The 12575-nt window shown below is 48.3% G+C and overlaps 1 protein-coding gene across 7 annotated transcripts in view; it reads left to right on the top strand.

Moving 5' to 3' along the window:
• Positions 1 to 12575, top strand: part of PCM1 (pericentriolar material 1) — a 713620-nt gene that overhangs the window by 432710 nt on the left and 268335 nt on the right. For 6 of the 7 annotated variants that reach the window (XM_069200330.1, XM_069200304.1, XM_069200313.1 and 3 more), the window contains exons 27-28: positions 3717 to 3837; positions 4000 to 4140. In XM_069200330.1, the coding sequence (XP_069056431.1) occupies positions 3717 to 3837; positions 4000 to 4140 (262 nt within the window). The remainder of the gene's footprint in view (positions 1 to 3716; positions 3838 to 3999; positions 4141 to 12575) is intronic. The other variant, XM_069200339.1, reaches the window with a different exon arrangement.

Below are 12575 nucleotides of genomic sequence, written 5' to 3'. Positions count from 1 at the left end.
AACCGACGCACTGCCTTGCAGTGTGGAAAAACGATACATTGCCTTTGCCATGCTGGAAAAATTGACGCATCACTTTACTTTTTGACACATCTCCTTCTGTGTGGCCCCTCTGCATCGTCATTTTTTAGGCATGCAGGTACTGTGTGTTGAAAAGATACAGCCATGGATTCTTAAGGATTGAGACTCATTTAAACCTTTTAAAAGTGATATCTTGACTTGTGCATGTTAGATTGTTGTTGGTTTGGTCTTTTTAAATATTACCTATTTTCCTAAACTTCAGTGGTGTAGGTTTTGTTGTGTTTACCAGTGTTGCTGTATAAGTTCTTCCACAAATACTTATCCCATTGCTTTCTAAGTTAAGCCTGCCTGTTCTGTGCCAAGCTAACGAAGGGTGAGCACAGGATAATTTAGGTTGTGTTGTGACTTTCCCTTACTAAGATTGTGGTCCCTACTTGTTCAGGGTACATATCTCTGTCAACTAGAGACCCAATTTCTAACAGGTACCAAACATTCTAGCAGCTAGGCATATGGAGTTTCAGAAGCAACCACGCCCTTGCTGCAAAGGAATACAGAACGCAGCTCAGGCTGCTCATAGGAGTGCAAACCCTGCACTGCAAAGCAGCCAGTACCAATTCATTAACCGACCCAGGGGAATTACTTTAGGCATGTCGTGTTGGAAAAGGGATCCTAAGGTCTGAGTCTCATCATAGACCTAGTCTTCCTTGGTAAGTATTCACAAAAGTTGTCTTGCAAGATGATGATGCTGGCAGAGGTCATTCCATATCTGCTGCAACACAATTGGGTTATATTGCTGAGGCTCACAACTGTCCATTAACAGGAATCTTCAAATATTCATCTGGTTCACAGTGGGTTAGTGGCACTGACAGTTTAATGTTTCCTTGCCCTGGACAGTCACCACCCAGGCTCTTCAACATCTGTCTGAGTTTGTGTGGCAAAAGTACAGAAGTACTATGTTGATGACTCAAGAAATCATAATTGGCTCCATTTAAGTCACTGACGTTCCTCTCTTCAAAACACATACAACTGTAGGATCCACCCCGTAGAACACAGGTTAAGGGCCTTAACAGAGAATTCTGCCATGATCTGCTGTTGATGGACAGCCACACCTGAATAATTATTAGTGCTCCTGGGTCTGACATCTTCAAGCATCCTTATGGTGCTGCTGGGCCTTTCGCTTCAGTGAATGTGTGACGTTTAGGGGGATGTTTATGGGTAGTGATGTGTCCGTGTACTGGCATGGAAAAATCATTGTGATTAATATCATGTTAGCAGCCTATGACTGGTAGAAATGCTATTCACATTCAACAGCTGAAATTCCCTTTGTCCCCCTTACTGATGACACTGTGGTTACAGACACTTTGCTGGATGGCTCAGGCATGCATTTGGGAGCCCTGTCCACCATGATTCTGTGCCAAAACACAAGAACCTTCTCCACAATATGCTCAAGCTTTGGCAGCAAAGTACTCCTTCTAGACATTCCATTTGCCCATCAAAGGCAGGTTGGTGCTTGACCTGGCGAATAACAGAATAACACTTTCCTGTATACACTAGCCAGGTGTGACCTGTTTCCAAATCCTGTCCAGAAAAGCATGGAAACTTTGGATGTTTGCTGCCAAACTGAAGGTTTGGATGATGGGAGGCATCAACCGGGAATTGAGAACATCCAGGTGTTCAGCCTGAGCAGGGCAGAATAGGAACTGGTGCTGGCAGTTGTGGATGAACTGTTTGCTAGGTGGGACACTCTAGCCATCAATGTGTTTCTGATGAGCAAAAGTGCTAAATACTCCTACTTATTTAATCTCTAAATTTCTGGAATCAGGATCACCAGGGCATGCTTCTTGGTGGAATAGGATAGGTAGTTCTTCTTTGTTTCCTTTAGTGTCTTTGTTGCATTTGCACCTGCTTGTGCAAAGAGTCCTTAAGTGCAACTGCATCATGATTCTCACTTCCATTTACAGCAAACCAATGAGCTTTTGAAAAGGTAGCGAGAGTTGATTACTTAATTACAGCCTAGTGTCCCTCAATCTTTCACTTTTTATCCTGCAGTCCAAGAATTCAGACACTTAGACCTTCCCAAGAAGTGCCCGGAAATGTGGACCAGTTCCAAGCCATGGTCCAATAAAGATGCATATGATAAGAAGTGAAGAGGTTTTGCACCAGGTACTCACAAATTGAAGAGCACTCATTATTGTCTCACCCTCATGACTTAATTTGTAGTCTGTATCTTGCAAAGGGAGATTCAACAGATGCTATATCCAGGAACTAAACTATTCTGTTGTGTACACATGGTTGGTCATCGTAGCTTTGAGATGATCACTTGGCATCTTTCTTTGAAAGCCAGTGCTCAAAGGGAAGCTGAAAGATGTGCTCACATTTCATGGCAAAACAATTTCAGCCTATGCATAACTGAAATCAATTACTAAAATACATCCTTTCTGGTTACTCTCACAGTGCCAGAAGGCGAGTGAGGTTGAGGAATTCTCTGCTGCAAAGCCATCCTTCACATTCTACTGTGATATAGTCCCAACCATTTTAAGTGTCAAACATATAGAGAAGCTAATGGTTTTCCCTTGAAAAACAACTGAAGTTGAAGAGAAGTTCAGGTTTAGGAGTGCAGAAGTGTGTAATAGTGACAAGACCACAAAATAAAAAATACAAATTAAAGTGCTATACCTCAATATTTCACCCCACCTAATTTTCCACCACCGCCAAACTAACTTAACATTAAATCTTGTTATTGTCATTCACTTTATTCAGTCGGGTATCTTCACAAGTAAAATACCAGTTTTCATAATGAACATTATCAGGAATTATGTTTATATTGAGTAGCCTTTGCTGAAATCCGAATTTTCAAAGACAAAAATATGGAACACAATATAATACCGCAAGTACTAGTATGAAGTTGCACATTAGGAGTATTTTATGAGGTATGATAACACCTTATGACCTTAACAACTTAATGACCAATCAGGCCGTCAATACACTTTCCAAAATAGAAATACCTTCACACACTAAAAATGTTACATAATCACGGTATCTTTTAAGTATCACTACAGCTAATCACACAGTCATCGAAACTCTTATTTACTCAGGAGAGTACTCTGGCTTGTTCCCATCTTTTCTCATTTGCGTATATATGTGATATTTCTATAGCCCAACACTAGGCCAGTGGTTCCCAACCTGTGGTCCGGGGACCCCTGGGGGTCCGCGAAGCCTCCTCAGTGGATCCGTGACTGCTTAGAAAATTAAATAATATTAACAGATAAGATCACCAGCTTTCAGTAATGACTCAGTGGAGGGGTCCCCGGATTCCAATAATGATAAACTGGGGGTCCACAGAAGTCAATAGGCTGGGAACCAGTGCACTAGGCAAAAGGCAGGCAAGCGCTGTTTAGGGTCAGGCAAGTGTTAAGTTTGTACAGCAGGGTATGGAATAAGGCGAAGGGTTGTGTACCTTATCTAGCCAATTCATGCCTTTTTAAGCTTTGTGGTTAAGCCACCATTCCTGTTCCTCCACCTTAACTCGCAATTGTCAACCTTAACCTCTGTTTAAGTGTTGTGTTCTCGAAGGATACATTTCTTCATCCAAAAATTTTCTAGAGGGTTTAACAACTTTATCTTATTGTTTACATCTACTCATTAAACAAACTGTTGATCTGTTAAAGAGTAAATGAATTTGTTGCTCTGTATTTTAGGAAACATTTGATAAAAACATTGTCAGACAAGATTGTAGAGAAGGCGAACAACCTGAGGTTGAAAATGCAAGCATTTTATCCACATCTTCAAATTTTGAACCCTTTGCTACTGACGATCTTGGTAAGTGGATTGGCTGCATTAAATACCTTCTTTCTCGTGCTAATGAACCTGCTTGCAACTTCATGATATTTTTCAAGTAAAATACTAATGTTAGTAATTTGCCTATTGAACTGTAAATTAAATGCCTCCTTCCTAGAGCATGTGCTTTTATTCTGAATACAGGTAACACAGTCATTCATTTAGATCAAGCATTGGCTAGAATGAGGGAATATGAGCGCATGAAAATTGAGTCTGAAAGCATGCTGGAGTCAGAGGGCTACTGCATTAAGGATGTGGCTGCTGCTACTACTGCTGATTTACAAGGTACATTTATGGCTTGGTTCTGAATGAAATTAGCACACTGTACTGCTATTTTAAAGATGTATGTAAATATACATCTTGCCTAGCATTTGAAGCTACATTTTTTTATTATTTCCTACTATCTTTACTAATCCCTAATTTTGAAAATGTTTTATACATAGTTTTGATGTATTTTTGTTAAATGCAAGCAAACTGGAAAAACATCCTAATATTGTATCTTAACTATTTGTAACTTAATTGCAATGTAGGCTCTCCTGAAATCTTTGAATTATGTAAAGGTAAAGTATTTGTAAGAGCAGATTTCTCACCTTAGAATACTCCCCAGCTGACAGACTGGACCTGAAAAATGTTTTCGATAGCAGTGCTCCTGCACGCTGCTAGGTAACGCTGTGTGGCACTGCACAGTCTCCAGACTGTCCCCAAAGGGATTGAGCTTAGCCACATATAAGCACCACCGCTGTGCACAGACATCAGTTCCTTTTTTCTGCACCTTCTGACATTGGTCTGGATCCCCCGACTTTTAAAGTTTTTCTGACAACTTTTAAACAGTTATACCTGTGTGCTAGAAAACGATGTTCCCACCAAACACAACAGGTTCCAAGTTATTATGTGACTGCAGGAAGCAGGTGTTGGTCACGTACAAGCACGTGGTGTCTTTGGTGTCTGAGCTCCGGCCACAAAAGAGTCATATGATGTAAGTGCACCCTCATGCACATGAAGGCCAACCAAGACTGGGAGGCAAAGGTCTGTTTCAGCGAATACCAGAAGTGTAGCTTTAGCGTAAGTCCCGCTCTTGACCCAACATGCGTACTCTAGCCCCAACACCACACCCAACGCTGCTCTTAACACCGCAACAGATGCCGCTGGTTCAGACATCGACACCAGTACTGATGTCGTAAATGAAACAGATTGTTTTACCAGATTCAGAGACCCATGCTTTCCCACAAAGACCTCGATAATATACCTACTTAGAACTGTATCATTGTGCACTTCACTGTGGTGATGGGGGCAATGATGATGACTGAGACCAATATGATAAAGGCATAAATCCCCAGGCATTGGCCTTTTGTGTCCAGCCCAAGCTATCGCAACAGAAGAATCCACCTCCTTCACCCTGTCATTCAATGGGCAGTTGAGGATGTAGATCTTACTTTGCCTACCACTGAGGTAGAAATAGTTTTCAACCCTGCACTAACTGAACACGCACCTTAACTACCATGTATTGAGGCCTTTCCGGATGTTCTTGTGGGCACTTGGGCAAAACTAGGATCTTGCCTTCCTGTGAGTAGGCAAGTAGCCAGGCGGCACAGACCTGCTCCTGGCGATCTACATCTTCTCCTTCAGCATCCCACACCAGAGAGGTTGGGTGGTACAGGCGTCCACCAGTCGCCTAAGCCCCAATTCATGCCACCTCACTCCCACACGGAACCTAAATAGTTGGAGACTTTGCCATACAAGTGCTCTCCTTCACCAACTCTGCCATCAGGACCGAAAAACCTTGGGGGTCATTTTGACCCTGGCGGTCCGAGACCGCCAGGGCTAAAAGGACGGAAGCACCGCCAACAGGCTGGCGGTGCTTCCAGCCCTATTACGACCGCGGCGGAAGCGCCGCGGTCGCACCGCCGGGGCCGGCCCAGCGGGAATGTCATAATGGGGGCCGCGTGAGTGCGGCTGCATTGGCAGCCGCACGGCGGTTACCGCCTGGCGGGCGTCGGTAGCCGCCCGCCAAGGTCGTAATGACCCCCCTTGTGTTTTATAAGCAGGTATTTACACGAAAGGTGGGAAAGAGTGGTGGACACCTTGGCAGCTGTATCAGACGAAATCCAATAAACATTTAGCTTTGATTCTGGGTGGAAATGATGCTACAAAATTCACTCAGGCTATATTGGTAGGGCAGTCAGGGCCGGTGTAGTCCTTTAGTGCCATTCCATGCCTGGATTTGCTCCACCGGCTTCTCATCTCACTGTCAACAGTCATTGATGGAAATGGCCTTTGATGGTTCTGGTCAATTTGGAGCGGACTGACTTGGCTTTAGAAATGTCTAAGGAGAGCAAGGCCACTACCTACTCCACTGGCCTACCCATGCCTCCTCAGGAATTCACCTAGCAACTTCGCCACTTCTGAGGCTTTGACTTGGGGTACCAGCAGAGCCATGGTCAATACTTAACTCCGCAGCAACGGGGCTCCCCTGTTTATCAAGGAGATGCTGGAGAACAGATTGGGAGTGTCCAAGGGCAGCATCCAGACACCAGACCTCCTACTGCAGCACCAGCAAAACTACTTTAATTTTCCCTCGGCAGCACATGATCACCTGTTCAGAGGCCTTATCTCTTTTCACCTCCACAAATAGCAGAGACTCATGTCCAGCCAATGGGTGCTCCAGGTAGTGCAACAGGGCCATTCTCTCCCTTTTCTGTACCATCCCTGTATATGCCTCTCACAACGAGGACCCCTTTTCAGTACTCTGAGGAAGTTCAGGCTATCTTGGTGAAGGGAGCAATAGAGAGGGAGGGGTACTGGCATCAGAGATTGGGATTAACTGTTAATCTTGTGGATGTCTTTGTCCCATCCTAGAATTTAACTCTCTGAACTTCCTCCTTCAGCAGAACAAGTTCAAAATGCTCACTATGGCCCACTATGTTCTGTCTGCCCTTGATCCAGGAAATCAGAGTGTGGTGTTTGATCTGTAGGACTCCTACTTTCATAATCTGAGAGAGACTTATAGCTGCAGCTTCCTTACCTTAGAATTCCCTGGCGTCAGCTTCGAATCCAGAGTTTTTTGTGAGCAGTACCCTGCGCACGCGCCGTCTGACGCCGTTGTTCGGATCCGCGTGCGTCGTCCGCGTCGTTGGAGTCGTCTATGATGTCACGTTGTCTATATAGACGCCGTCTCAGCGCGCGTACGTCAGTTCTTTTCCTTCCACGCCGGTTAAGCCCAGTTTTGGAAAGAGCTACCCTGCTTCGCCGGTTTGTCAACGCTTTTTTGACTGTTTGGAGTCATGTCTTCGAGAAAGACAGGATTCAAGACGTGTGGTGCGTGTCATCGCACCATGTCGGTGACGGATCCGCACCGAGTTTGTCTTTGGTGCTTGGACAAGGACCACGATTCCACCTCGTGCTCCGATTGTCTGGCCATGGCGCCGAAGGCCTTGAGGGAGAGATCCCTTAAGCTTCTTGCAGCCCGACATTAGTCTTCGGTCGGCGCGACTCCACGGAGGTCTTGGTCTCGCAGTAGGAGGAGGTCGCGGCACTGCTCCCGGGCCCCAAGTCCTCTTCCTCGCATTCGAGGCCTTCGGAAGGTAAGAGGTACAAGCAGAAGAAGTCCAAGCGGACTTCGTCTTCGCCACGCCCGACGACTGACGAGGCGTCTAGGGAACGTCGACGTTGCGAGCACGGTTCTGCGGAGCCGTCGCCAGGGTCGACTCCGCATCTTCCCCCCCTTTCCGGGGGCCGGATTGACCCCCGCTCAAATTAAAGAATTTTACGAGGCCATGCGTCTCGTCTTTGAGCGGGCTGTACCCTCAGGTGGGTCTTCGGGCCCCGCAGGGTCAACAGGGGCCCCTTCGGATTAAACGCCGGCAACTTCGGCGCCGTTGGGGACCTCAGGATCCGATAACGGATCTGGACCGGCGCCGGTCTCTCACAGTCGACCTCCTTCGGTGCCAGGTCCGACGTCGACGATTCCGCCACCGGCGCCCACCGGTGGCAGCCCCATACTTATTCCGGATGATCCGGAGCCGATTAGAACAGCCAGACGCAGGAGAGGAATGGGAGGGCCCTTTAGAATCAGGATTGCAGCAGGACTGGTATGTGGATCTAGGGGAGGCCAGTGGACTGGACACATCTCCAGATACTGGTTTGCTCTCTCCTCCTAATGTGGCTACGGAGGAGGGGGCTTCTTTCGCTATGGTGGTGCGTAGGGCAGCTGAGGTCTTGGACCTAGATTTGCCTACGGTGCCAGTCAGGACAAATATCCTGACAGAAGTGCTTCAGCCGGGGGTGTCAACATCGGAACTGTTGTAGCCCTTCAATGAGGCTCTTACAGACGTCCTTCTGGGTACGTGGTCCAAACCCAGCACAGGGGCTCCTGTGAATAGGACGGTCGGCCGCCGCCATAGACCCGCTACCAGCGACCCTAGTTTCCTCACACAACACCCCACTCCTGAGAGCTTGGTTGTCCAAGCCTCTACTTCACGTGGTGCCTTCCCTTCCGCTCCCCCGGATAGGGAATCCAAGAGGCTGGATCAGCTTGGGAAGAAGATGTTTTCTTCCTCCAGCCTGGCATTGAGGTCTGTAAACACCTCTTGCCTATTGGGCCGTTATTCCCATATTTTATGGGATATGGTGGCGCAAGTGCTGCCCCAGGTGCCGGAGGGCGTACGGGACACTCTCACCCAGGCTGTAAAGGATGGGAGAGATGCAGCCAAGTTTACAATCCGGTGTGGCTTGGACATGACCGACTCGCTGGGCAGAGCGATTTCATCGTCAGTGGCCCTTCGTCGCCACGCCTAGCTACGTTCTACTGTTTTTTCAGGGGCTGTCCAGTCCAGCTTGATGGACATGCCTTTTGATGGTTCTCGCCTTTTTGGCGAAAAGGCAGACTCCGCGCTTGAGAGGTTCAAGGATTCTCGAGCCACGGCCAGATCCTTGGGCCTTTCAACACCGGCACGACAGCAGTCTGTCTTTCGCCCCTTCCGAGGCTTCGGGAGGGGCGTGGTGCCACGCCAGCCACAGTTTAGCCACCGTCCTCAGGCTTCACAGCACCCCGGAAGAGGACGTGGTCGTGGTACCATCAAACCCAGAGGGTCTGGCCAGAGGTCGACCGCCACACAGCCCCCCTCCACTGCGCCCAAGCCCTCCTAGTATGGTTCTGTGGGATCACGTCCGTCCAGTTGGAGGGAGGATTTGTTTTCATCTCCCTCACTGGCTTTCCATCACCACGGACAAGTGGGTCCTGCAGATCATACGGAAGGGCTACTCCCTTCCCTTCCAGTCTTTCCCTCCTTCTATCCCTCCGACAAAGGAATGGCTGATGGAGGACCATCTAGCTTTGCTCCACGAGGAAGTTACGGCGCTTTTGGCCAAGGGAGCTATAGAAAGAGTCCCGATATCAGAAGTAGACAGTGGTTGTTATTCCCGCTACTTTCTGATTCCCAAAAAGAAAAAAAGGCCTTCGCCCTATTTTGGATTTAAGGGACGTCAATCTCTTCCTCAAGAAGGAGAAATTCAAGATGCTCACTCTTGCTCAGGTTTTGTCTGCCCTAGACCGAGGAGAGTGGATGGTAGCGTTGGATTTGCAGGATGCATATTTCCATATTCCTATCCTGCCAAGCCACAGGCGTTACCTGCGGTTCAAGGTGGACCTCGAGCACTTTCAGTTTACCGTGCTCCCTTTCGGTCTCACCAGTGACCCTCGGGTGTTCACAAAGGTGATGGTGGTGGTGGCAGCTCATTTGCGCAGGTCCGGGATTTCAGTCTTCCCCTTCCTGGACGATTGGCTGTTGAAGGCTCCTACGCCCCAGGCTCTCGTCACCCACCTTCAGACGACGGCAGACCTCTTGCATTTGCTGGGGTTCACTATAAATGTGCCAAAGTCACACCTGACTCTCTCTCAGAAGCTCTCTTTCATCGGAGCTGTTCTGGACACAGTGCAGTATCTGGCTTATCCTCCCGATCAGTGGGTTCAGGATATTCAGGTTATGATTCTGATGTTTTGGCCTCTGTCCTGGATCTCGGTGAGACAGACTCTGAGGCTGCTGGGACTCATGGCTTCCTGCATCCTGTTGGTCAAGCATGCCAGATGGCGCATGAGGGCTCTGCAGTGGGACCTGAAGTTCCAATGGGCACAGCATCAGGGAAATCTTACCGGCGTGGTTCAGATCTCGGAGAGGACTGCGGAAGATCTGCAGTGGTGGTTAGTGAACTGCGAGTGGGTCAAGGGCAGACCCCTCTCCCTTCCCCAACCAGATCTAACAGTAGTGACTGATGCGTCACTTCTGGGATGGGGCGGCCATCTGGGGGAGGTGGAGATCAGAGGTCACTGGTCTCCGGCGGAATCTGGGCTCCACATCAACTTGTTGGAGCTTCGGGCGATCCGGCTAGCATTAAAAGCATTTCTTCCTGTTGTGAAAGGGAAGGTGGTGCAGGTGTTCACGGACAACACTACCGCAATGTGGTACTGCAACAAGCAGGGCGGTGTGGGGTCGTGGACCCTTTGTCAAGAGGCTTTACGCCTCTGGACATGGCTGGAACAGCAGGGCATGACCCTGGTGGTTCAACACCTGACAGGTTCTCTGAACGCCAGAGCAGACGAACTCAGGCGAAAATGCTTAGAGGATCACGAATGGTGTCTCCATCCGGAGGTGGCGCAAGGACTCATCCAGCAGTGGGGAGCGCCTTGGTTAGATCTGTTCGCCTCCGCAGGGAACGCCTAATGTCAGCAGTTTTGCGCGTTGGAGTTTCCAAGGAGGATATCGCTAGGCGACGCTTTTCGTCGTGAGTGGAGTTCAGGCCTCCTGTACGCCTTTCCGCCTATACCACTTCTGCCCAGAGTTCTCAAGAAAATCCAGAACGACCGGGCCCAAGTAATCCTTGTAGCTCCGGATTGGGCACGGAGAGTTTGGTATCCAGAGCTTCTCAAAATGAGCATTGGTCCTCCAATCAGGCTGCCTCTTCGGGAGGATCTTCTGTCTCAGCAGCAGGGAAAGGTTCTCCACCCGAACCTGTCAACTCTGCGCCTTCGTGCGTTGAGATTGAGCGGCGACAGTTGATGGTTTATGACCTCCCTCCTGAGGTCTGTGATGTCATTCTGGCAGCCAGGCGTCCCTCAACTAAGTCGATCTACGCCTGCCGTTGGAAACGTTTTGTTTCTTATTGTTCAGAGAGGTCTATTTATCCTCTTTCTTCTTCTCTCTCTAACATCCTTTTGTTTATTTTGTCTCTTGCCCAGCAGGGTTCCTCCTTGGGGACTCTCAAGGGCTATCTTGCAGCCTTATCGGCTTTTCTTCAGTTGCCTGATCAACCATCTCTGTTTAAATCACCTATAGTACAGAGGTTTTTGAAAGGGCTTGTACATCTGTTCCCGCCTGTGCCTTTCATTATGCCCCAGTGGGATCTTAATCTGTTTCTTACCTTCCTTATGTGTGCTCCTTTCGAGCCCTTGCATAACTGTCCTCTCCGTCTGCGCACTATTAAGACAGCCTTTTTGGTGGCAACTACATCTGCCAGGAGAGTGAGTGAGCTGCAGGCTTTATCTTCTAAACCTCCTTATCTAATGATCTATCCTGACAAGGTGGTGCTAGAACTCGTGCCTCTTTTCTCCCCAAGGTGGTGACCCCTTTCCATCTGGGTCAAAATATCACCCTGCCCACCTTCTTTGCACCACCGCATCTCTCTAAGGAAGAGGAGCGTCTCCATCGACTTGCCCCAAAAAAAGCGTTCTCATTCTACCTTGACCGCACTAAAGAGTTCCGGGTGGACGACCAACTCTTTGTGGGGTACGTTGCTGCAAAGAAGGGTCGGGCAGTACAGAAACTATCCATTTCGCGCTGGGTCGTTCTCTGTATAAAAATATGCTACGATTTGGCGAAGAAGCAGCCTCCTGAGGGCTTGAGAGCTCATTCCACTAGGGGGAAAGCTGCTACCACTGCGTTAGCACGTGGCGTACCGGTGGTGGACATATGTCAGGCCGCAACGTGGGCTTCTTTACACACGTTTGCGAAGCACTACTGCCTGAATAGCCAGGTGAGAAGAGAGGGGCATTTTGCCTGTTCTGTCTTGCAGGACTTCCTTATATAAAAAAATAAAAATAAAAAATCTCCTTCAGACCCACCACCATGGGTTATAGCTTGGGTATCTATTCTAAGGTAAGGAAGCTGCAGCTAGAAGTCTCTATCAGATGAACAAGTTACTTACCTTCGGTAACGAGGTATCTGGTAGAGACTCTATCTAGCTGCAGATTCCTTATACCCGCCCAAGCCTCCCAGCTCTGGGGAATTTTGCCTTTCTTACAAGCATGAAAGTGTTTTTCTCCAAACAGTCAAAGAGGTTAAAAGTGTATTGGTTGGTTCTTCCATGACTCTGTGCTTCTGGCGCGGGAAGTTGTGGAAAAGAACTGACGTACGCGCGACGAGACGGTGTCTATATAGACAACTGTGACATCATAGACGACTCCGACGCACGCAGAGCTGGTCGACGCACGCGGATCCGAAAGACGCCATCCGACGGCGTGCGCGCAGGGTACTGCTCACAAAAAACTCCGGATTTGAAGCTGATGCAAAGAATTCTAAGGTAAGGAATCTGCAGCTAGATAAAGTCTCTACCAGATACCTCGTTACCGAAGGTAAGTAACTTGTTCTTCTCATCCTGCAGTCTCTCAAACGCTAACTGATGTTTCTGGTAGGCCAAGAAAACATTTAATCCACCCTGCTCCCTTTTGT

Source organism: Pleurodeles waltl, chromosome 1_2 (assembly GCF_031143425.1).
Source record: "Pleurodeles waltl isolate 20211129_DDA chromosome 1_2, aPleWal1.hap1.20221129, whole genome shotgun sequence".
Taxonomy (NCBI): domain Eukaryota; kingdom Metazoa; phylum Chordata; class Amphibia; order Caudata; family Salamandridae; genus Pleurodeles; species Pleurodeles waltl.
This window is presented reverse-complemented; position numbering and strand designations above follow the sequence as displayed.